We start from the raw sequence: 24,997 nt of genomic DNA, 5'->3' as shown, positions 1-24,997 counted from the left end.
GGGACATCTTGAGGCCGAGTGTCTCACACGACACCTCCGTCGCTGCAACCGAACTTGTCGAGCGGTGCCAGCGCGATGAGAACATGACACCTGACGAACGGATGTTTAGCGCGCGCCGGATAGACAAGGTCGCGGAGATATAAATGCGTACGGCCGCATTCATCCGGCGATCATATCCTATGGGCAGTGTTGAGGATGTAAAATTACACATAATTCTTAAGATATCTTATTTTTTGCATGTCATTTATGCTGCAACGATAACAATTTAACAAATTATCGGGCACTTTTGCTAGTAAAAAATAAACTGATGTCGCAACTATATCTAAAAAAATCTAACACAAAAATTTGGTGGTAATTCAAACATACTGTACCATAATCAGGCAGAACCCTAACCGGCCATAGTTCGCTACCGCCGCCACATCTCCAACCCAAGGCGCCGGCCGGCACAAGCGCCGCCGCCAAACCACCGCGCGTCGGCTCCACCCCACCCGACCCGGCCCAGGGCGCCGGCAGCCGTGCGCAAGCCCGCAAGCGCAAGGCACAGCGCCGCCGCCGCCGCACCCCCCACGCCGGCAACCGCCAGTTCGCCGCCCACCGCGCAGTCCGCCCCGACCCCTCGCCATGGAGAAGGTAAAGCCACGCTCCCGAGTCGACAGACCCCCGTGATCATCCGATTTCTCTCTCTGACTCGTGCTGCTGATGCGAGCAGCAGCTGGACGACAAGGAGCTGGAGCGGGAGCGGAAGCAGAAGAAAGAGCAGAAGGTATGCCTGCGTGTGGACTGCTTCTGCGAATCTCGTCCATCCCCCTGCCGGTGCCGTGCATTGTTAACTGCTAGTCAAATCCTCCGAATCGGCTATTCCAAACCGTAGCTATCCCCATCTGTGGTGGTTTTGGCCGTTGCTAGGAGCTAGTTGAATCCTAGGATGAAATTATTTGCTGTGTACGATCGCTCATGGGGTACCTGCAGGCAAGAGAGAAGGAGGAGAAGAAGCTGAAGGCGAAGCAGAAGGAGGCGGCGAGGCTCCAGGTTGTTGCCACTTCGCCACCAAACCAATTCGGTACTTCCCCGCTTAGTTGAGATGGTTTAATGCTGATGATTTTGGTGCTTCTCTCTGCAGGCTCAGGCTGCTTCGGATGGACCTAAGAAGAGCGAGAAGAAGCAGAAGAAGAAGGCTGCAGAGGATGAGAATCCCGAGGATTTCGTTGACCCTGAGACCCCGAGCGGGGAGAAGAAGTCGCTCGCGCCTCAAATGGCCAAGCAATATAGCCCGAGTGCAGTTGAAAAATCGTAAGCTGCTGGTTCGCTCCTCTCCAACTTTGGATTCGTAGCATCTTGGCTGGACTCTGTACCTTCTTTTTTCATGATGTAGGTGGTATGCCTGGTGGGAATCAGCAGGATATTTCGGGGCAGACCCGGCAAGCTCAAAACCACCCTTTGTTATAGTAAGTCCCTAGCATCTCATAATGTTCACGCAGGATGCTAACCTGAGCTAGCAAACTGTGTCTTACGGAGTCACTAGCGTCTCTCTAACAAAAAAAATTAACAGAAATTTTGGATTCTCGCCAGCAGAAGTTCTAAGTTATTTCAATTTCAGGTTCTACCACCTCCGAATGTGACTGGAGCGCTTCACATAGGCCATGCACTTACAGTGGCTATAGAGGTATTCATAGTCATGCTTTCAGAGATGAGATACATATATGCCATCTTAACGCTGCCTATTCAGGACACAATGATTTTAATCTCCTTGCTCTTCTTAATAATGTAGGATGCTATGATACGCTGGCGGAGAATGTCAGGCTATAATGCTCTGTGGGTCCCAGGAGTGGACCATGCTGGCATTGCTACACAGGTCCTTCGTTCACTATCAGCTGAATTTCATCCTTTTGAGTTCCTTATAACTTCTTTGGTGGCACTTGCTGTCATTCAACTTATGAAACATACGCCCACACACCATGCTGGCAGTGTTAGTTGTTGATGTGCCACCACTGAAAGAAAGCTTTCAACAGTGGATTTAGGTCCTGTTAGTGTATGTTATGTTTGCAATCTGAGCAAATAATTTCACCCTAATGATTGACCCCCCTAAGCATCCTAATATTTGCAACACCTTTAACACCTACTAGATGTTTCATCCCGTGTTACTGCCTTACTTTAGTGGTAGACCAATTTTGTATGCATCAAAATAGAAGAAACGGACACATGGATATTTTAGTTTCTGTAAAGATCTTGGCAGAATAATTTACCCTCTCTTTATCAGACTTTTTAATTTTAGCAAAAGAAATTAAATCGTTTATGACGTTGAACAAATGTAATTATTTTGTATTGACTCCAACTTGCATTATCTTCTCTGAACTAAGCTAGCACTGTAGACTCTGTATCTCTGAGTTTTGTTTTCTTTACACTTCACATGTGTTTGAAGTAATGAATTTGATTTAACAATCTGTTCCCTTAAGCCAGGTTGTAGTAGAAAAGAAGCTAATGCGTGAAAAGGAGCTGACAAGGCATGACTTAGGTCGTGACAAATTCATATCTGAAGTAAGCACTTTTTCCCTTAAGATATGGTTATTTTTGTTGTTTTCCTGTCTCGTTTGTGCTTTCATTCGTAAATCATTGAAGTGTTTAACTATCACCTTTGTATTATGAAATACTAATAATGGCAATGGGTGCAACATCCGATGTAGTTATGAAAATCGATATTCTTTACCGGAAAAAAATGAAAATCGATAGTGAAGTACCGCTTCACCCATGATGATGTGAGAATCATAGTGATCTTAATTTGATCCCAAGTGGATGTATTCTTTCTTGTTTATTTAATTTGCTGTTACCATCTTCTGAACAGGTTCTGAAATGGAAAGATCAGTATGGCGGTACCATATTGGGTCAATTACGTAGGCTTGGGGCCTCGCTCGATTGGTCCCGTGAGGTATAGTCCTATGTTTTGTACTTAAGCAAATGTTCATGAGAAGCACATCGTATATACTCTTTTGTTTGTTACTCTGAAATTACAACTTGATCCTTAACCCGCGCATCAGTGTTTCACAATGGATGAGCAAAGATCAAAAGCTGTAACTGAGGCTTTTGTCAGATTGCACAAAGATGGCCTAATTTATAGGTTAGTTTTTTCCTCTCCTTTCTGTTGCTGTCAGTGTTAATGCTTTTACTATCATCTCCATGTCATTCAATAGCCAACCATGGTTTTTTAACCTCTTATATATGATTTGGTCATTTGCAGAGACTATCGCCTTGTGAATTGGGATTGCACACTACGGACAGCAATATCTGACATAGAGGTTGTTGAAGCTTATTGTATTTTTATCTATAAAATATCAGATTGATATCACACACTCGACTAAGATTGACCTCTTAATTTAAAAATGCTGTTTTCTCAGGTTGATCATTTAGAGCTTAAAGACGAAACTATGCTGAAAGTCCCTGGTTATGCCACTCCTGTACAGTTTGGTGTGTTGATATCTTTTGCCTATCCTCTTGAAGAAGGACTCGGTGAGATTATTGTTGCAACAACAAGAATTGAAACAATGCTTGGTGATACCGCAATTGCTGTTCATCCTGAGGATAAAAGGTATAAGCATCTGCATGGAAAGCATGCAATTCACCCCTTCAATGGCCGAAAACTCAAAATAATCTGCGATGCTGTGTTAGTGGATCCCACTTTCGGTACTGGGGCTGTCAAGGTAGGTTATAATGCCAAGGACTGACTTAATTATCCACTCCCTCCGTCTCAAAATAACTTGCTCAACTTTGTCTAGATACGGAAGTATATAGACACATTTTAGTTATAGATACATCCTTATCTAGAAAAAACTGAGCAAGTTATTTTGGGTAGGAGGGAGTATATCTTTTTTCCTAGTTGGACTTGTGCATATGTTGCCCTCTTAGCTTTTATTCTTGCGTGCATTGTTTGCAGATTACACCTGCCCATGATCCAAATGACTTTGAGGTTGGAAAACGACACAACCTGGAGTTCATCAATATCTTCACAGATGATGGAAACATAAACAGCAATGGAGGTGTACAATTTGAAGGAATGCCAAGATTTGGTGCTCGGGTTGCTGTTATTGATGCACTGAAGGAAAAGGTATTACCGGTTTCATTTAGTTAGCGTTTCATAAAGTTTATGATCTATAACCTCTGTTCCAAATCTATATCTTCTTATAAAGTAAACCCCCACTAAGAGTAATTTTATGGTAGCACAGGCAGCCTATCCACATCATCACTTATTCTCAGCCGTTTGATTCTAATCATCTGACGGAGTCCGCATTTGCTGTTTCCATCGTCACATCCTCAGTCCGGCCCTAATCATACAGTCTAGCCCATGTGTACCAAAATGTCTTATAATTTAGAATGGAGGTAGTAGTATTTAAAGAATGGTTGTTGGATCATTGTGCTGGACTGCTGGTTTAGTATAATTTTTTTTATGTGATGTCAATATGTCGTACAACTCCATCGGAATGCCAATGACGCTACATTTAAATATCATGAACTTTGTAGCGTAATATTCACAATTCTATTTTGCTAACACTTGGTACAAAGAACAGCTCATGTAAGCTATATTTATTCTTGAATAAATATATCTACTTTTAACATGATTTTCCTTAACTGTTTTGGTTAATTTAGTCCATAACAGCATTACTGGAGATTGTACAGCATTCCTTTTTCTGAGAAGTATGTCTTTTGGTACTTCATGTATATGTTGCTTGAAGACTTGTTCAGTTATGCCATTTTGATTGCATATCCATAATAATTGCTATCATTTGTAGAAATATAATTTGCATACCTGTGGAAACCAGTGATCAACTATTATCTTTGATATTTTATTACTTTAGACTGTTCTTTGTCTTTCTTGCCTTTCCTAATTTTATTTTATTTCATTTCAATTTGGATTTACCTGAGTAGTTCTGAGTTCTGGAATGACAATGTTTTGTTCTGCTAATTAAGGGTTTGTACAAGGAAACGAAGAAGAATGAAATGAGTTTGGGCCATTGTTCAAGAAGTAATGATATAGTGGAACCTATGCTAAAACCCCAATGGTTTGTCAATTGCCATACGATGGCAAAGTCAGGTCTTGATGCTGTAAGGTCCGGAAAAATTGAGATAATTCCGCAACAATATGAACAAGACTGGTACAGGTATATTTTGTCTTCTTTTGCCTAGTTCAGGAATGTGCCGCCTCTTGCAGATTTCCTGACGAAGTAATAAAATGTGAAGAAACATGATCTGTCCACCATTATCCTTGCAGATGGCTTGAAAATATACGTGATTGGTGTGTTTCAAGGCAACTCTGGTGGGGACATCGTGTACCTGCGTGGTATGTGACACTAGAGGATGATCAGTTGAATGATCTGGGATCTGACAACGACCGTTGGATAGTCGCACGAAATGAGTGTGATGCGATCCTTGAGGCACAGAAAAAGTATCCAGGAAAGAAATTCCAGTTAAATCAAGACCCTGATGTTCTGGATACGTGGTTTTCATCTGGTCTTTTCCCATTGACAGTCCTTGGTTGGCCAGATGATACTGCTGATCTTCGTGCTTTCTACCCTGGTTCAGTACTTGAAACTGGACTTGATATTCTCTTCTTCTGGGTGGCACGGATGGTTATGATGGGCATGCAACTTGGTGGCGATGTGCCATTTCAGAAGGTAATCTCACAAATGCTATTTCTGCCGATTAAACTGTACTGTATTACACAATTGTTGTGATCTAATATACGTATCTGATTCATGCCGCATACTCCTTAGCCGATAGCTATCTCCGCCTTATATGTCCCCTTGAGGCCTCAACATGCTGAAACTGTGCTTTAGTGTAACTGTACAACTATGTTAAAATCTCAAATGTCCAAAATTAAAGCAACCTACATTTAATATTTGCAGTTTGAACACCTGGATGCTATCAACAATTATTTTTGTAAAAATGAAGTTACTTCATAGGCATCATTTTCTGACAAATTTATGTATTCCCTCCAATTCATATTAGTTGACTCAACTTTGTCGTATCTAGTCAACAAACGCATCGTATTTAGACAAAGTTGAGTCAATTAATTTGAATCGGAGGGAGTAATATATATTTTCTAGATATGTTGTTGAATACTCGAATGGATTAATGAACCACCCCATTTTGCATTATTTGCTGCTCTACCATTTGTCTCTACTGGTTATTCTAGTTTAATTCTGAATGAACTCTGTAGCTTATAAAAAGTTGAACATATGGCGATCTACTTATGTTCTTGGCAATATGAGTATGTGGATGTGATAAACAAGGTTACCTTCATGAATGTAATTGCGTAACAATATAGTGCACTATAAGGTCCCCAGGTACTTGTTGAATCGACCAAGAAACTTCCTGAATGAACTCTGTGTAGCTAGTTAATTTTCAACTAAGTTACTCGCAGTTTGTCATCATCTTCCTTTGGCGGAGGGTACCGTATGCTTGATTGAGACTATCATGTTGTATTAAATGCATAAACTTGTCAACTTTACCTTTTATTTCCGAAACTACTTATTGACCAGCCTAAGTGAGCTTCAGTTCAGTTTTGAAGTACCCTAGAATACATGGGAACTTATAGTTGAATATATGCTTTAGTTGGCTTGCGTCCTTGGTCATGATTGCACCCTCTTTCGCAGGTATATTTGCATCCTATGATCCGTGATGCACATGGCCGCAAAATGTCCAAGTCACTTGGCAACGTCGTTGACCCCCTCGAGGTGATAAACGGTGCGACACTTGAAGAGCTCCTCAAACGTTTGGAAGAAGGCAACCTGGATCCAAATGAACTAATCATTGCAAGAGAAGGGAAGAAGAAAGATTTTCCTGATGGCATTGCTGAATGTGGCACTGATGCGCTACGTTTCGCACTGATTTCTTACACTTCCCAGGTTATAGTCACACCCATTTGAGTTTCTGTTGTGTTAAGCTTCTGGTTCATCTTTTTATAGAATCTCTTTTGTTTTGCAGTCTGATAAGATAAATCTGGATATCAAGAGGGTTGTTGGATATCGGCAATGGTGCAATAAATTGTGGAATGCCATTCGATTTGCAATGGGCAAGCTTGGTGATCATTACACTCCACCGGCTACTATTGTTGTGTCTCCAATGCCTCCAATCTGCAAATGGATACTCTCAGTACTTAATAAGGCTATTGGCAAGACTGTAACCTCATTAGAAGCATACAAGTTTGCTGATGCAACGTCTGCTATATACTCATGGTGGCAGTACCAGCTATGTGATGTATTTATAGAAGCTGTGAAACCGTACTTCTTCAATGACTCTCAAGAGTTCGATTCAGCAAGAGCTGCTTGTAGAGATGCCCTATGGGTTTGCCTCGACACTGGTTTGCGCCTGCTCCACCCATTCATGCCTTATGTAACAGAAGAACTCTGGCAGCGTCTTCCTCAGCCCAAAGAATCTTGCAGAAAAAATTCCATTATGATAACAGAATATCCATCTGTAGTTACGGTAAATTTTCATGCCTTACTGTAAATACATACGACGTCACATTCGAATACCTATTTACCAGTGGAAAACTATTGTTGTTTCTGACAGGAATGGGCAGATGATAAACTTGAAAGCGAAATTGATGTTGTCTTGGATACTGTGAACAAACTTAGATCTCTGAAGCCACCAACAGATACAAATGAAAGGTGTGTATATATGGTCATCTAACTGGGATTTATATTTATTCTATACTATGCATGATATATGCCAGTGCTTGCAAAAAACATTGTCTTATTTCTTATTTTCTCATGAGCAGGCGACCTGCTTTTGCACTTTGTCGAGGACAAGATATTGCTGCCACTGTTCAATGCTATCAATCTCTAGCCGTGTCTCTTTCTTCTGTATCATCGCTCAAGGTTTTTACCTTACATTTCCTAATTTAGTCGTGTTGTTTCTGTTTTATTAGTGAAATGTCTGGGAATTCTTTTCTTACAAAGTTACAATCTGCAACCAGTTTCTCCTTTATGGATTTAAATTTATGCTGAACTATTATCTCAAATAACTTGATTATTGCCAGATAATCAGTTCACCTAGTTGACTTCAGCCTTTTCATGTGTTGGACGAAAAGTACTGATATCAGTTGGAAAATTTTCAGATTCTGACAGAGAGTGATGAAACTCCACCGGACTGTTCAACTGCTGTTGTGAACAAGGATCTGACTGTATACCTTCAGCTTCAAGGGGCTCTAAATGCAGAAGTGGAGCTTGAAAAACTAAGGAAAAAGAGAGATGAAATTCAAAAGTAAAGCCTTCATACCTTATGCCTGACCGTTTTCGACAATAAATATTCAGCGCTAAGGTGGTAATAACTTTGTTTCTTATCCATGCATGCAGGCTGCAGCATGCCCTTTCCCAGAAGATGGACGCATCTGGTTACAGAGAGAAGGCTCCACCGAATGTCCAAGAGGAGGACATGAGAAAACTCACTGCTTTCCTCGAGCAACTGCAGGTCATCGGTGAAGCTGAGAAGAAACTAGATTTGTGAAACTGGCAATGTTTGAAGTCGGCTGTCTGTTTCTATTAATTTTGAACTGACCTTTTTTTTTTTTTTTGGTTTGAGTTTGCTTCCACGCAAATTTGTGGATGGTGGAGCTGTGCTCGCATTTATAGAAGTTTAAATGGAACAATGAAACTCTAGTCTGTAACAATTGCCGTACGGGTTTGAAACCACACTTCTTCAATGACACTTTGTGATCACCAATTTTATAAGATATATGCCATATATACTGCTGGATTCATATTCAAAAGAAGTTTCCAATGTCATAATTTTTGGGATATATATAATTTATATTTTGGTGATCAAACTAATGGGCGAAGTTTTATAAACTAACTGCATGCACTGTAAACTATACCTGAGGGAGTATGTTAAACAATTGTGTATCTCAAATATTTCGTATTAATAGTGTAATAATTGTAATGGGTGGTGCGGGTGGCACTCATGTGTTCATGACTCCCAAAGCCTAGATGTTGTGTGCATTGGCCATCGGGGCATACTCCATCCATTTCGGCAGCACATCATAAGATGCAAGTGCGAGTTAAACTATCCCTGAGGGAGTATGTTGAACAATACCTGAGGGAGTATGTTAAACAATTTTGTATGACAAATATTGCATATTAATAGTGTAATAATTGTAATTGACGGCGCAAGGTGGCGCTCATGTGGTCATGACTTCCCAAGCCTAGCTGTTGTGTGCTTTGGCCATCGGGGCATAGTCCTCTCCTCTGCCATTTCGGCAGCACATCAGCAAGATGCAAGTGTGCCATCTGTAGGGTACACTCTACCTTATTTAGATAGAGGAAAATGAAATAACTTTTTCAATGATATTATCAATTTGGAAAATCTAGTTCATTAAAAAAAAAGGATAGAGGGTACCGAAAGATGACCCACTTGTGTCTCTAGTGCAACGAGTCGACTCACAACAATCCTATCTATTAAGAACAAAATTAGACCAAATGGCAAATAGGAAAAGGAAACTTCTCAAGGTCGAAACAGGGAATCACAATTCTTGATGTTTCCACCTGATGATTGCCTATATCCCTTGTTAGTGAGATATTCCTCACAGCCAGATACGAAGTCAAATTATATATTTTAAATATATAAAATTTAAACAACTTGAGTCGTTGTAGTATAGTGGTAAGTATTCCCGCCTGTCACGCGGGTGACCCGGGTTCGATCCCCGGCAACGGCGCCCTTTTTTTTTGCTGCTGAACAAACAAAGCCATAACCTTTTAAACATGGTTTGCAAATTTGAATTCTCCCCATCCTTCACCTGCTCGCACATGGGCATGTCGCCACAGCGATAATTTTGCAGCACGGCGACGATGACAATGACAATTGACAAACGGTAGCTGCAGCTTTCAATCTTTCATCCGGACCAGTTCCATCAGGCTACAGTGTCCATCTTGCCCGATGCGATCTGCATGAGGAACACCTCCCAATTGCCCCTCCAAGCTGCCTGCCCCGTTTTAGATGCCAGTACCCGTTGCATTCCAGGGCGACCTGTAGCAGATCCAGCTTCTTTGAAGGCCCTCCATCAGGCTACAGTACCCCTCGTCGCTTCTTTCGATGCTACTATCAATTCAGGTAGTTAGACATCATAATCATGGCCACGGACTGATCATGGCTGTTCATCAAGGTGCATGAGGTGTTTCAGAAACGAGGGGAGACCTTTCTGTTTCGGGAGTGCTACCATTATGGTCTCCTGCCTTGCCTGGTTGCCACTTGTAGTCCTGTCCGGATGAGCTTTCTTCCTTCTGGTTTCTCCACATTTCCATGCATGTCCATTTTCCTCAGATCCTGGTTCCTGCAGGAACACTGCCAGAATACCCAGTTGCAGCGCACCCCAACACCTTGGCTGCAACAGAAAGTTCACCAGACATTTTTGTTCATCCTAAGAGCATCTCCAGTCGCGTCCCCCAAACCGTCCCCCAAACCGCGCCGGATCGAGCGTTTGGGGGACGTGTTTCGTTCGTGCCGCGTTTGGGGGACGTGTTTCGTTCGTGCCGCGTTTGGGGGACGTCGCTCCCCAGCCGCGTCCCCCAAACGCCGCCCCCAAACATTTAAAATAATTTTTCTGGCATTTTTATTTCAATTTCCACAAACTAATACATAATTTGGAACGTGGTTTACACGAAAACACAGTTTGGAACATGGTTTTCCACAAACTAATACATAGTTTGAACCATGGTGGACACAAATATAAAATATTGCAAAGAAACTAAACCTAACTAGGCCGTGCATCGAAGGTTTCGTGTGTTCGCTCGCTAAGAAAGAACACTCGAGGGCACACCCAGTCACCTAAACCGGAAAATCCAGCGGGAGGATGGTGCCCTTGTTGGTTCTACCGATGAGGCGAACAGTGCGTAAACCTCCGTGCACGTATTCGCTGCGAAGAAACAACACTCATTCGGCCGTCCTCCTCGTCGGTGCCGTCGTCGTGGGAGTCCCCGTCGACGTGGTAGTCCCGAGGCAGCGCCTCTCGTCGAAGACCTTGACTTTCATGTCCCCGTTGCCGAAGTAGGAGAACACGAGGATGAAGCCGGCTTGGAGGCCGTGGTGGCGCGCGAACTTCTCCCAGCCCGATGTTGAGGTACATCTTGCCGCGCGCGTCGTAGATCGCCTTGACGATCCACCGGCGTAGCCGCACGAATGCTCCCGCGATGCATCGTGCGCGGGCGTACGCCGCCGACGTACTCGGCGAAGGAGTCCGGCAGCCTCCGGATGCCGCGCGGGTCGCCCTTGAGGACGTGGACGAACTCGAACAGGACGTCCGGCTCCACGTCCATCTCCGACGATGATGAAGGCGGCGGCGTGGAAGGCGACGGCGAGCGTTCAGCTATGCCGCGGCCACGACCACGACCACGATCACGGCCGCGGCCGCGAGGTCCGCCTCTACCAGACATAGCGTCGAGTCTTGTTGAGAGATGGTGGCGGCTAGGGTTTGGGAGAGAGGCGCTAGGGTTTGTGTGTGAGAGGGACGATGAGAGGCGCCCCCTTTTTATAGGCCGGAGGGAGGCGGAGGAGCGGTGGCGCTCATTAACGCCGGCACGCATAGCTAGGCGCGACGGGACGCGTCGCCGCGCCCTCTCGCGGAACCGCACCGTCGGCTGCGCGCCAACAACTTCCGTCGCGAGGTAGGCGACGGTTAGGTTTAAATTAATTGTGCCGCCGACGGGTCGGCCCCGCCACTCTCCGCCTCGCTGTTCGTGTCCGGCGTCCCCGGTGCGTCCCCTGTGGGACGGGGACGGGCTCGGGGCGCCGGACACCGAATGGGGGCGCGCCGGACAAAAAAGGGCTTTGGGGGACGCGGCTGGAACGCTTTTTTTGTCCGACGCGCCCCAAATCCCTTTGGGGGACGGTTTGGGGACGCGACTGGAGATGCTCTAATCATCGCGGATGGATGGATGGATGCGGAAGGTTCACTAGTCTGACACCCAACAGTTATGGCATTATAATTTTTCAGAGCCGCACGCATATGCCGACTTATCATGCTTCTGAGTGTTCAGAGAAATGTGAACCACGTGGGACTGAAGATCCCTCAGCTCATCCAAAGCCTGAGGAGAGAGACGAATCTAAGTTTGTAGATAGCTCAACGGAGGTCAAGAAAGTGTTGTGCAAAGACATTCTCAGCTCTAGCAAAAGAGAAAGATCTTGGGTATACATCAGGGGCATAATTCTCTATCCATAGCAAAATTGAAATTCCAGAAATTATCTCACATTTTGCAATCCCTCTATAAATTAGAGATAACTTGGAAAACATCTTTCCACCAAAAGTAACCACATGCATCCATATATATGCTATATTATAACACTTATTATGACGATATTTTAGAAGTAAAGCTTCATTCTGCACTGCAAAGGCTAGAAATATTATAATGTGATGGCTATCGATGCCAAAAAAAAAAAAGCTTTGTCCAAATGAATTACGGGGGATTTGTCTTTAAAGCCCTCATTGAGAAAAAAACTCAATGGTGTACACATATTAGAGATAGATTAAAGATATGAGAAATGGATTTCGCTTTTAATGCCAAATGGGGTCAACCGTTCAGTTTTCAACAAATTTTCTGCATTTGGAGGCGCCCCATAGGGAAGCAAACTAGGCCACATGCCTTGTTGGAATCTCGAAAATTGTCCGGCTACGTGACTATGCATGGAACCTGTAGAACTGTTTTGTTTGCTAAACAGAAAATAGATTTACAGAATATACATAGTTGGTTAAATTTGAATTTCAAGTCATCATATTAGTCAGTTGGCATGCTCGTTTCCCGGATGACCCGATTTTGATCCGGGAAATGGCGTAATTGTTTAGTTTTCGCTTCCTGCCTTAAGTCCAGTAATGTTTGACAAAGATCCGTTTCTCCATTTGAAAATGTTAGACACACATGAAATCGTTGCACTGACACAATATATACGAACATCTTCCATAGCTTATCTCTCCTACTGACAACTTTTTTTTGACATGCATTCTGTCCGGTTTGATTACCACTTATGCCACGCGGTTTTGACACACAATGTTTTGTCTACAATCTATTTGCAATTATAACAAATCAGGTCGTTGTAGTATAGTGGTAAGTATTCCCGCCTGTCACGCGGGTGACCCGGGTTCGATCCCCGGCAACGGCGCTTTTTTTTTTCCATGCTTGAACAGCGTTCACTTTTTTTTAGTGCTTGGCACAGATATACTTCCAATCTCCAAGGAATGTGTCCATCAAAGATTATACCTTTCCATGGCTTTGCTGCAAGAAAGAAAGAATCGTTCCTTCTTCTCTTTCTCTCATGTCCTCAGTGTTCTGTGTAGACACACACACGCACCCAAACCCCGATCATTCGCCTGCCCGCAATGGCGTGTCGCACACCGATTACTTTTGCTTCCATCTGGACAAGTTCCATCAGGCTACAGTGCCCTGTTGCGCCCCTTTCCCTGATGGAGGAACCACACAGACCACAGATGGCCCTCCAAGTTGTCTGTCAGCAGCATAAATCACCTCGCTCTACCAATCATGCCAGGGATTAATCAACGCCTCTTGTTCTTCTCTGGTTTGATGATGGTTCAAACTGGATGAAATCAGCGCCGAACCATGGATAATTACATTTTTGTTTCCGAAAAGGAGGCATGAACCCCAGCCTGATGCATACGGCCTTTTATTGCTTTATTTAAAAGTTGAAGTTTTACAAAAAAAAATACATCATGGGCCACATGGTCGATACATGTGTCAACCATCTAAAAAGGAGAGAAAACATGAGAACGTATATATCCCGAGAAACCATATCCAGCCGGTTGCACCTAGTAGCCAAATCCTGGCACCTCTTCATTGATTGTAGGTAAGACCACATACGAATCAAATAGGTAGCCAGCGGTATAACCTGCATAAAAAGCATAAACACCAACTCGGGCTTGTACTTTATGTTTCTTTACAACTCTTCTTTGGGGGAATTATATTGAAGGCCATGTGCACAATACGGATTATTACATTACACCTAACAATGTTTTCAATGTGGCTGCTCGTCCGGGGTAGGATGTGGACTGCAGATCGTTTGGCCAAAAGGGGGACAATGATCGTTGCGTTTTCTGCAACTTGGCTGAAGAAGATCCAAAACACTTGTTCGTTAGCTGCGCGGTCGTCCGGACCATTTGGAGTTCAATCCTCTGCTGGGCTGGTTTCTCTCGGTTACCTTCAGCAATGAACCTGAATCTGGGAACTTGGTGGAAAACAAAATACAGAGAGTTGGTGCAGGGCAAGGAGCAGAAGCGATTAAATTTCACCTTAATGCTGACGGCAGGGACCATCTGGAGAGAAAGAAACGCAAGAGTGTTTGAGCATAATTACAGGCCCATTCTGCAAATCATCGATCAGCTTTAAAAATGTCATCGTTCAGCGCTCGGCCTACTGATTTGTCCATGCTTCCGTTCCGTGAGGCATAAGCTGGTTTTGTTATATGAACACGTGTAGTGTGATGAATGAGAACCATTGTTTTCCACTTTGGCTGTTCACGTTTATAGAATAGGTGGATTTTGTCCATAACAATAAATATATTTTCTATACAATCGAATAAAAGTAAACTATAATCTGAGGAAGAAAAGAACCATTAGTAGGTGGAATGGAAAGGCAACAAGGCCTCAAGAAATGCCGCTTGAAGCCATGACCACTTCTTTCAACACTAGTGCTTTGTCTGAAAATGGACATCAGGAGATATTTAGTTAGCTTGAGATCTTCATCATCAATGTTCATCAGGTGAGCGAGATGCTTGTGAAAAGAGGGAGGATCTATCTATTATTGGAAGGCTTACCATTATTTTTCTGGAAAGGTCTACGGGGGCGCAAGGCCCACCTGAACCGTTTCCATTAAGCCCAATAATGCTTACATTATTGGCTCATGTCCTGCTCGATGCTTTGCCATCTGTCCTTCCTGTCCTGATGAGTGTTCTTCCTTCTGGATTCTCACATTGCCATGGCTATCTGCCATATGTCTTTCCTGTCCTGATGAGTGTTCTTCCTTCTGGATTCTCACATTGCCATGGCTATCTGCCATATGTCTTTCCTTTCCTGATGAGTGTTTTCTTCTGGTTTCTCACATTGCCATGGCCATCTTCCTTAGATTCTGGTAGGTGCAGACTTGCAGTGCGCCACACAACATTCTCAGTTCACCGGCTTGTTTTGGTTATATGAGTTCTCCTGGATGGATGGATGCCAGGAGGTTCATCAGTCTGCGTTCTTCCAGTCAATATGGAGTAACTACTATTCTTGGAGAACTGGTTCCTTTTTATGGGTCTCATTTTTGATTTCACAAAGAGAAAGATGGTGTAACTGTTCTGCCAGGCAATGTGGACTGTGGTATAACATTCTTGGAGAACTTGTTCCTTTTGGGACCTCATCTTTGAGTTTACATAGAAAATAATGGTGTTTCTCTTGTCAGCCCAACCATCAGATCTAGCTAGTGCAAAAAATAATGCGAAAGAGCTTACCAGTTAAGTCACTTCTAATTCTAAGGAAGAAATGTTCGGCACACATGTCGATTTTGTCCATGATTCCGTTCCGTGAGACGGAAGCCAGTTTTAAACAGCAACAAAAAAAAGTAATAGGAACACATGTTTTATGTTGAGGAAAATAACACGAGAAGTTGTGTCGTCGACGAAAACCATGTTCCCACTTTTGTCGATGAAAATGAAATGGATGGATATCTCCATAAAAATATAGCAAGAAAATGTATAATGTGATATTGCAAATAAAAGAACCATCAGCAGGTGGCATGGAAAGGCAGCAGGCCGGAAGAAATGCTGCTTGAAGCAGCAGCAACCATGCACATCCATCACACCCAGAAGCTTCTATCCAGCAGTGCCTCCTCCATCATGGTGATGATCATCAGAGAGCTTAGTGAGTGATCTTGTGTTCCTGCACTGCAACTTGCAGAAAGTGAGGACAGAAAAGCACAAGCACCCACCCACACAAGTTGGCAAAAAACATTTTGTTGATGCCCAAGTGCTGCTCTCTGTTCTACTATTCTACACACTGTTGCCACAAGGATCTGCCCTTCATATCTATGTGTGGATGCCTTCCTCAATGAGGCAAAGAACAGGGCCCAAAAAGGAGGCATGAAAGATTTTGCAAAAGTTGATGGGAAATAAAGCAGGCAGCCAAAGCATGAGATGCCAAATGTAGTGCAAGTCTGACTCATTTCCCAGTTTCAAGGTCTGGTGGAACCAGCATCATTGGCAGTAGTGAGCTAGAGAGAAATTATTACACCATCTGTATGGGACTGAATTGCACATAAGCAATGCAGAGGGCAACCATAAAAAAAATTGACCAGATGAGAATGGGAAGTAATGCTGAATGACTCACTGCAAACTCATTTCAGTCTATCTGAAGCGATATATGTGTACACATGAGATGGTGAAAGCACCAACTGATGACTGGATAAGTATCTGTGAGAAAGCATGATCCATGAAGATTGAAAATTGAGAGCAAGTCCACTTGATAATGTACATGATCAGTATTGAGCACTCAGTGTCTGAAACTAATAGAGCATCAAGTTCTTGACATCCTTTTCCTTACATTCTCTGTGAGTATCAACACCAACAATTATGGACTAGTGGCAAGCATCATCACCGGCATGCATACCTCTCTGCTATGTTCCGAAAATTCCCCATAATTACTTACTTCAATAATAATACAGGTAGTGAAGAAGAAGCTACAGCAATGCGATATTACACTAGACATCTGACCCGTGGCCGGCGGCGCCAAGTGGTGATCGGCCGATGGCACCTAGTAGAGCATACTCCGGTTCGCGGCCAGCTGATCATGGAGAGGACCGCACTGCAGACCTTGATCTTGCAAACCCATGGCGTAATTCGGCACCCCGAGCGTCCGTCCCGGTGAGCTGAAGGGTCCGCTGTGCTGCTGCTGCTGCTTGGTGTCACCAGCCGGCAGAGAGAACTGCCCTGTTGCTGCGGAACTTGGAGCCGGTGCGCTGGACTGGTTGATCAAGGATGATGGCGGCGAGGGGGGTCGGTCGTCGGTGAGGTGCACCGTGGTAATGTCGTGGATGCTGGACCTCCTCTTGTCCTTGCCGCCCCCCGAGCTGAGCCTGATGAAGTACTTCTGCGCGTGGCTGGCAACCTGCGTCGGCGTCCTGGTTTGCACGAAGTTGCGCGAGATGTTCCTCCAATCCCCTTTGCCGTACTTCTTCAGGCCTAGCAGGAACAATCTGGAAGGAAAGAATGCATGATCTGCTTCAGGGACTAGTGTTGATCATGAAATTCTTGCTAGCTATAGTGTTGATCATGAAATTCTTGCTAGCTATTTATCATGATCAGGCTGGATTAATGGTAGTTAGATCTAATCACACATCAAGCTACTACTACCATATCTAATCATAGGCTGGAGTACATGGTTGTCTCAAACTCTAGTGAGCATTTAAGATAACTGTTAACTTTCAAATTGTAGTTATTCATATGGTTGAATCATTCCAATTTCCAAGGTTTTTAAAGGCTACCATACCCATCTGATGATGCAAAGCCTATCGAATGATTGTGAATTTCAAGAAAGTAAATTCATCTCGCTGGTGATGAGCAGAGCAATCACTCTCACAACTCGCAAGTGGAGCTGCAGCAGCTGTGATGGTTAGCAATACTCACTTGTGCTCCTCCTCGGTCCACGGCACGCCCTTCTTCCGCTCCTGCTCCGCCGTGCGGCCGCCGTGCCGCTTGCCGCCGCCGCAGCCGGCGCCGAACCGGTACCCGTGCCGGAAGTCGCCGGCCGCTCCCACATGGCCGCCGTCCCACTGCAGGGTGAAGGCGGCGGCCGCAGCCGCGGCGCCGCCGGCGGCGTAGACTGGGAAGGGCACCATGCCGGACTCGATCTGGAGGACGTCGACCTCGAGGTCCTTGAAGTGGGTGACGACCTCGCCGACCGTCTTCCCCGTTTCGCGCGCCACCCTCTCCCAGTCCGGGGAGCCCAGGTCCAGACCGGCCAGCGCCTGCTCGAACTGCTTGTTCTCGTCCGCCGTCCAGGCCCGCGCCGGCATGAACCACCCGCCGCTGCCGCCCCGGGTGGACGCGTAGTGGTCCATCGCCGGCATCACCTCCATCCACGCGTCCCTCATCATCAGCTCGGGTCAGGGTAGCTCAGCTCGCTGCAAGAAAATCACACATCTTTTATGGTCAGATCATCTCACAAAAGGTTGGGATTCAGATAACAGCCCAGGAATTCGTTGATACTATGATCTCTCGAGTCGATGCGAATCGGATAAGGTAGACGCGAAATTGGATGAGAGATTTGGGTTAGAAGAAAAAGTTGAGTGGAATCTCTCTGCGAGATGAGGTAGCAAGCTTGATTGGACTCGAGAACAGTAGCACCGCACCAACCTCATAACCGTCCAAACAAAAACCATTTCATCCCCAAACACCAACCAGAACCGTGAACAGCTCCACCCAAAAACGAAATTCACGTCTCGCCGGTCACGAATTCGCCGAATTCGCCAGGAAAGAATCGAAATTTCATCCCCAGACAGCAGTAGCAGGGACCAAAGACACATAAGCAGAAACTAAGACTGAAATCAAGGAGCAGCTCCAAGAAATCAAAATCACTCACCTCCTGTGGCCGATCTCCTGCTAGTCGGCTGGAGAAAAAGAAGGCGATCTCCCTCGGTAATTGCTCGGATGATTGTCAATTTCCGAGCAGGCGAGCCCCTCTTTCTGAGCACTGGAAAAGAGACGGATCTCCAGCCAGGGGGAGAGTTCTTGGGGGAGAAAGGAGGGGGGGGGAGAGTGTCAGCTGGTGATTGGGTGGAGCTCGTGGCCGACTTTTGGCGGTGTATATATACCCGGATAGACTGCGACGGCAACTTTGTGCGTGCGTGCTCACACACACACGTATGGATGAATATGCGCACTTGGAATTGTTCTTGGCTTCCCTCTCATCTTTTACCTCCACTACTGCTATGCTACTTGACCCAAAGTATTTCTCTGATATATACTTTACACCATTTTATATTGTCTACTACACCAATTTTGCATATTTGTCATCGGCTTAATGCTGGGCTATTTGCCTTCTTTTCTTTATCCGGACATTTTTTCCCATGTCTCGAAGTATGTTTTTGCCTAAAAGATTCTGTCCGAAGCTGAAAAAGGCTATGAGCCCAATATGCACCAATTGATGCATATTTCCAATTATAATTAAGATATGGGCCAATTGTCGTTCTCACTCCTTGGACGCACATGTTAGTGAGCCATGAACATCGCGTCATATGGCAAATCTGAAAATAGAAATTGTGTAAAAATAACTTGTAAACTAAACTAAATTGTACGCCTACAAAACATCATCGAAGACAAACGAAGACAAACAACGAATATGCCAACTTAAGCTCAAGAGGCATGCTATGTGTTATGCATGGGCGTACCTGTCATTGACTCGTCGCCTTAATAAACCGCTTGTCGATAAGCTTGGTGAGCCATGAGCTCAACTATAATTAATTAACGACGATAACAATCACCCCTTGACATCTTTCTTGATCAACTTGGGTGCTTAAGTTGTGGATTTGTTTTTGATGATTAGTTAGAGCTTCAAAGTGGTGGAGTTGTGGCCATGATTGGTCGCCGTTGACAAGTAGCTTAGCTTGGGCCAGGCAAGTATGTTTGATGTTGCTATCAGGCGTTTGGTAAAGCATTTGCAATATGATTGATTTGCTGGCCGAGAGAAGAGGGTTGGGCGGTCATTGTTTTATGGGATGATGCAAATTAACACGTTGCTTTCTGCTCCAGCCTGTAGCTAGCAGCTAGTATCACCTGTTTGTTTCTACCTGGTCTACTCGTCGACCACAATTATTATTATCTTAGTTAACTCTGACCAGATTTTATTGTTGCTGTGTGTTCTAGACCATATAATGAATTTGATCACATCTCTAACACTTGCAAAAATTATGCTCAGATCAGTTTCTTCAACCAAAACAGGACTAATGACATTTTATTAACCTAAATGTCACATTGTGATGAGACAATCACAAATACTTTAGTTACGGCCTCTGCATGGATGCACAGAAGTCTTGACTATAAATGATTATATTGCCAAAGAAATGAGTGCAGTTGTATGCAGTTGTATGCAGTTGTATTGCCAAAAATTAGAAAAGATTACACTTGCAAGCTAATTACGTGTAGGTTACTCATGTTGCTTTCATGCATATTTTTGAAATAGTAGGCTCAAGAGGAGCCTGGCTTTGAATTAAGGAAACCATCAACCGATCAGGATTTACACATGGCCACCCACCCACAACACAACACCACAAACCACAAGGGTCAAACGATACAAGGGAGCACCCTGAACAGCTTACAACTCAACACTACAAGCAAGCACCGAAGGAACTTGCAAGGTGAAGACTACCATGCTCCGGAACCAAGATAACAAGCAAAGGAGGCACGATGAGGCACTGCCATGTAGCAGAATGGAGATTGTGCGCGATGAAGACACCCTAGACTGCAAGCACCATACACCCTCCTGTTCTTACACCGAAAATGCCCCCTACCCTTCCGCCTTGGCTCGAAGGCGTCGAACCATTGGACATGAGATCAGCTCACCTGAGAGCTAGAGAAGTGTTGGACTCGAGCCTCGGTACAGCCCCAAATCACGACCAACGAAGGAAGGGAACACACCACATCAGCCAAACCACTGCTGACCTTGGAGAGCCTAGGAGAGGCAGGAAAGTGCGGTGACCCAGCATACAACTGCATGTTGTAGTATATAATTCGTTGATATGATATTCATGAAGGGGCTTCTTCACAAATATTACATGCCGCAGAGTGGTGCAACAAAAATATTGCACGTCATAACACTCCACATCTTATATTACAAGCATGGTTCTTAACAAGTTGGCATTCTCACAGGTCCGATGAGAACACCCTACGGTATTACTTAAGTATCATTACAACTCAAACTAAAGTAGACATGACGAGCTCAACAACTTATTTAGGAAAGTCACTACGCTGCTCGGCTCCGAGATGTCTAAGGTAAGACTTTACTCCTCCGCCTCTGTGTCATCTGCTCCGTAGACTATCCCATAGTCCACACCTTCAACTCCTTCCGAAAGGTCCGGCTCTTTGTAGACCAACTCATAGTCCCCTTCCGGTGCTCCGTGCGAGCCTCCTCTTCATGATCACAGCCTAGCAAGGGTGTCGAAAGAAAGTGAGTACAGAGGTACTCAAGCAAGTTCAAAAGAGAAAAGGTGTTTGATGCACTAGCTACGACCATTGATCGAAAAGCTCGTGTCAATGCATGTATCACAAACATTTCTTCAAAATGTTTATTTTATTCCGAAAACTATGTCCGCCGTCTTCACAGAGTTGACCGTAACTTCATGGAGTTCCTTTCCTATCTGTGTTCGTAGTTCCCTTCCTACAACAGAGAGTGACAAGCCACAATTTGATGCACTCTGCAGAGGTGCGTTACTTTTCCCATAAGAGAACTTATCCTTGTTGCTAACCGGGCGTACTTTCCCGTCCACACTTTCTTGGTGTGAGGCCCAGTACAAGAACCAAGCCAATCATTGCCTTCTCCGCGACCTTGCATACCCACCCTTTTGTCCATCCGCACATCCCCGGTAGACTTCTCCCGACAATATGGATTTACCCACGATGGACTATGGACAATCCATCATAGAAGGTAGAGCGCACTCATCCTCAAGGATGGGGATCTAAAGGATTTTCCAACCGTTGCAGTGTTCTCGCAACACCTAGCTCGACTCTATCAAGTCCGTTGATATGCAGAAGAAAAAAGATACAACTGACTTCCCCAGAGCCATTATAGATCTCATGGTCAACGCGATATCACTACAAGAAAAGTTGCCATGGCCGACGAAGTTGAAGTCGCGCCGTGGTTGCTGGTGTACCATGGCCGACGATTTTGGTCCCTCCGTGGTGCATGTCAAAACTTTTTTTTTCTCGTTTTTGAGGCCACCTAGCCCGACGAAAGCGGCCAAAACGTCGCGTATGGTGGCCCGGGACGTGGTGCATCGCGAATTCTCGGGTTCGCCGGCCGAGTCAACGCAAATCCGCACCGCCGAGGGATGTAGGGCCCGGATGGCAGCCTCTCTCGGCATTGTTTTTTTTCTCGATCGCGCCATCTCGTTCAACGTTCTCCGATCGAGCCGTTTACGATGCGGGATCATGGGTCCCGCATGTCATCCTCTATGAACCAAAATTCTTTCTATTCTTGGATTTTTTTGACCCCCGATTTCCGGCTACTTCCTTTTTCTTTTGATCCCTTGCCGCCTTGGAAACGTTGAGACCGCCGCTGCTAAATGGGACCCGCATGTCATCCTCTATGTGCAATCAACTTTCTTTTCTTGGAGTTTTTTTGGCACCTCAAATTTGGTCACTTGCCTTTTTCTTTCGATCCCCCGCCGCCTCTCAAACGGTGATACCGCCGCCGCTAAATGGGACCCGCATGTCATCCTCTATGCACTATAAAACTTTCTTTTCTTGAATTATTTTTGGCACCTCATATTTGGTCACTTGCCTTTTTCTTTCGATCCCCCGCCGCCTCTCAAACGGTGATACCGCTGTCGCTAAATGGGACCCGCATGTCATCCTCTATGTACTATAAAACTTTCTTTTCTTGAATTATTTTTGGCACCTCATATTTGGTCACTTACCTTTTTCTTTCGATCTCATGCCACGTTTGAAACGTTGAGGAACCTGCAGGCTCATGGGAGCCGCATGTCATCCTCTATGTACTATAAAAGTTCATTTTCTTGGTTTTTTTTCACCCTCTGATTTTTGGCAATTTCTTTTTTCTTTTGATCCCCTGCCGCCTCTCAAACGGTGATACCGCTGCTGCTAAATCGGACCCGCATGTCATCCTCTATGTACTATAAAACTTTCTTTTCTTGAATTATTTTTGGCTCCTCATATTTTTTCACTTGCCTTTTTCTTTCGATCCCCCGCCGCCTCTCAAACGGTGATACCGCCGTCGCTAAATGGGACCCGCATGTCATCCTCTATGTACTATAAAACTTTCTTTTCTTGAATTATTTTTGGCTCCTGATATTTTTTCACTTGCCTTTTTCTTTCGATCTCATGCCACGTTTGAAACGGTGAGGAACCTGCAGGCTCATGGGACCCACATGTCATCCTCTATGTACTATAAAAGTTTATTTTCTTGGTTTTTTTTCACCCTCTGATTTTTGGCAATTTATTTTTTCTTTTGATCCCCGCCGCCTCTCAAACGGTGATACCGCTGCGCTAACTCGGGACCCGCATGTCATCCTCTATGTACTATAAAACTTTCTTTTCTTCAATTATTTTTGGCTCGTCATATTTGGTCACTTGCCTTTTTCTTTCGATCTCATGCCACGTTTGAAACGTTGAGGAACCCGCCGGCTCATGGGACCCGCATGTCATCCTCTATGTGCTATAAATGTTTATTTTCTTTATTTTTTTTCACCCTCCGATTTTTGGCTATTTCCTTTTTCTTTTGATCCCCGCCGCCTTGGAAACGTTGGGTAAGCCGCCGACTCATGGGACCCGCATGTCATCCTCTATGTACAATCAACTTTCTTTTTATTTTGATCTCAAGCCGCATTTGAAACGTTGAGACCACCGCCGCTAAATGGGACCCGCATGTCATCCTCTACGTACAATAAAGTTTCTTTTCTTGGATTATCTTTGGCTCCCGATATTTTGTCACTTGCCTTTTCTTTCGATCTCATGCCGCCTTTGAAACGTTGAGTAAGCCGCCGGCTCATTGGTCCCGCATGTCATCCTCTACGAACAATAAAAGTTTCCTTTCTTGGAGTTATTTTTTACCCCTAATTTCTGGCTATTTGCCTTTTTCTTTTGATCTCCCGCCCCCTCCGAAACGATGAGGACGTCGTTAGCGGTGTCGGTCCCACATGTCATCCTCTATGAACAATAAAAGTTTCCTTTGATGGATTTATTTTGAACCCCTAATTAATTTCTGGATATTTCCCCGCCGCCTTGGAATCGTTGAGGATGCCGCCGCCTCATGGGTCCCGCATGTCATCCTCTCGTAACGGTAAATGTTTATTTTCTTGGATTTTGTTGACCAAACGATTTTTGGCTTATTTTTTCTTTCGATCACCTGCAGCCTTTAAAACGTTGAGGACGCCGCCGGCTCACGGGTCCCACATGTCAACCTCTATGAACAATAAACGCCGAGGATGCTCGCCGCCTCATGGGTCCCGCATGTCATCCTCTCGTAACGAAAATGTTTCTTTTCTTGGATTTTTTACCAACAGTATTTTTGATTTATTTTTTCTTTCCATCCCCTCGCTGCCTTTAAAACATTGACGACGTTGTTGGCTCATGGGTCCCCGATGTCAGCCTCCCCGTACAAGAAACATATGATACCTTGATTATTTTGCAGACAATAAACAATGTATTGCGCTCTGAGCTATTTCAAACGGATAATTAAATCTTTATTTTTACATAAACAAACTTATATGTTGAATCTCCTTGTTTTTTTGTCTTTGCGAAGCATAGGACTTTCCTGTTTTTTTAGAAAATTCGGAACTTTCCTGTTTTGGAGTGGGCTGAAATTGTACGAGTCAAAAGGCCAAGCAGGATAGTTCGAAAGCCCAGATGTCCAGATGCAGCCCAATTGAAATCTTTCTTCTTGGATTTTTTTCACCCCCTGATTTCTCGGCTACTTCATTTTTCTTTTGGTTCTGTGCCGCCTTGGAAACGTTGAGACCGTCGCTGCAAAATGGGACCCGCATGTCATCCTCTACGTACAATAAAATTTCTTTTCTTGGATTATTTTTGGCTCCCGATATTTGGTCACTTGCCTTTTCTTTCGATCCCGTGCAGCCTCTCAAACGGTGATACCGCTGTCGCTAAATGGGACCCGCATGTCATCCTCTATGTACAATAAAACTTTCTTTTCTTGGATTATTTTTTGGCACCTCATATTTGGTCACTTGCCTTTTTCTTCGATCCCCTGCCGCGTCTCAAACGGTGATACCGCTGCCGCTAAATGGGA

The 24,997-nt window shown here is 44.5% G+C and overlaps 2 protein-coding genes and 2 non-coding genes across 4 annotated transcripts; 3 read left to right on the top strand and 1 right to left on the bottom strand.

Annotated features, from left to right (window-relative positions):
• The first annotated feature begins 621 nt into the window (after positions 1-621).
• LOC124664398 (valine--tRNA ligase, mitochondrial 1-like) lies at positions 622-8,541 on the top strand. Its single transcript, XM_047201929.1, has 21 exons — positions 622-630; positions 710-763; positions 970-1,029; positions 1,121-1,290; positions 1,373-1,445; positions 1,598-1,663; positions 1,769-1,852; positions 2,458-2,535; positions 2,840-2,923; positions 3,033-3,112; positions 3,233-3,290; positions 3,390-3,692; positions 3,926-4,096; positions 4,957-5,147; positions 5,258-5,660; positions 6,642-6,893; positions 6,973-7,473; positions 7,561-7,658; positions 7,769-7,868; positions 8,108-8,253; positions 8,346-8,541. Exons 1-21 carry the CDS (start codon positions 622-624, stop codon positions 8,494-8,496), a joined length of 3,132 nt encoding a protein of 1,043 aa, XP_047057885.1. The 3' UTR covers positions 8,497-8,541.
• Positions 8,542-9,628: 1,087 nt separating this feature from the next.
• Positions 9,629-9,700, top strand: TRNAD-GUC. Its single transcript has one exon. It is a non-coding gene; the product is annotated as a tRNA-Asp (tRNA).
• A 3,362-nt stretch (positions 9,701-13,062) lies between these two features.
• Positions 13,063-13,134, top strand: TRNAD-GUC. The gene has a single exon. It is a non-coding gene; the product is annotated as a tRNA-Asp (tRNA).
• A 3,317-nt stretch (positions 13,135-16,451) lies between these two features.
• On the bottom strand, positions 16,452-18,777 carry LOC124667183 (transcription factor DIVARICATA-like). The gene is made up of 3 exons (XM_047204502.1): positions 18,599-18,777; positions 17,644-18,140; positions 16,452-17,213 (listed from the first exon to the last, which is right to left on the bottom strand). Exons 2-3 carry the CDS (start codon positions 18,111-18,113, stop codon positions 16,772-16,774), a joined length of 912 nt encoding a protein of 303 aa, XP_047060458.1. The 5' UTR covers positions 18,114-18,140; positions 18,599-18,777; the 3' UTR covers positions 16,452-16,771.
• Positions 18,778-24,997: the final 6,220 nt, after the last annotated feature.

This window comes from Lolium rigidum, chromosome 6 (assembly GCF_022539505.1).
Source record: "Lolium rigidum isolate FL_2022 chromosome 6, APGP_CSIRO_Lrig_0.1, whole genome shotgun sequence".
Classification (NCBI taxonomy): Eukaryota; Viridiplantae; Streptophyta; class Magnoliopsida; order Poales; family Poaceae; genus Lolium; species Lolium rigidum.
The sequence above is the reverse complement of the archived record's forward strand: the minus strand, read 5'-3'. Positions and strand labels throughout refer to the sequence as shown.

What these genes read in the sequence shown, in the direction of transcription:
- LOC124667183 (XM_047204502.1), bottom strand. Translation starts at nt 18,113, where the DNA reads ATGATGAGGGACGCGTGGATGGAGGTGATGCCGGCGATGGACCACTAC. An exon ending in TGGACCGAGGAGGAGCACAA is followed by an intron (nt 17,214 to 17,643) that starts GTGAGTATTGCT and finishes CTTTCCTTCCAG; the next exon opens with ATTGTTCCTGCTAGGCCTGA.
- LOC124664398 (XM_047201929.1), top strand. An exon ending in AAAGATGGCCTAATTTATAG is followed by an intron (nt 3,113 to 3,232) that starts GTTAGTTTTTTC and finishes GGTCATTTGCAG; the next exon opens with AGACTATCGCCTTGTGAATT. An exon ending in AAGAGAGATGAAATTCAAAA is followed by an intron (nt 8,254 to 8,345) that starts GTAAAGCCTTCA and finishes CCATGCATGCAG; the next exon opens with GCTGCAGCATGCCCTTTCCC.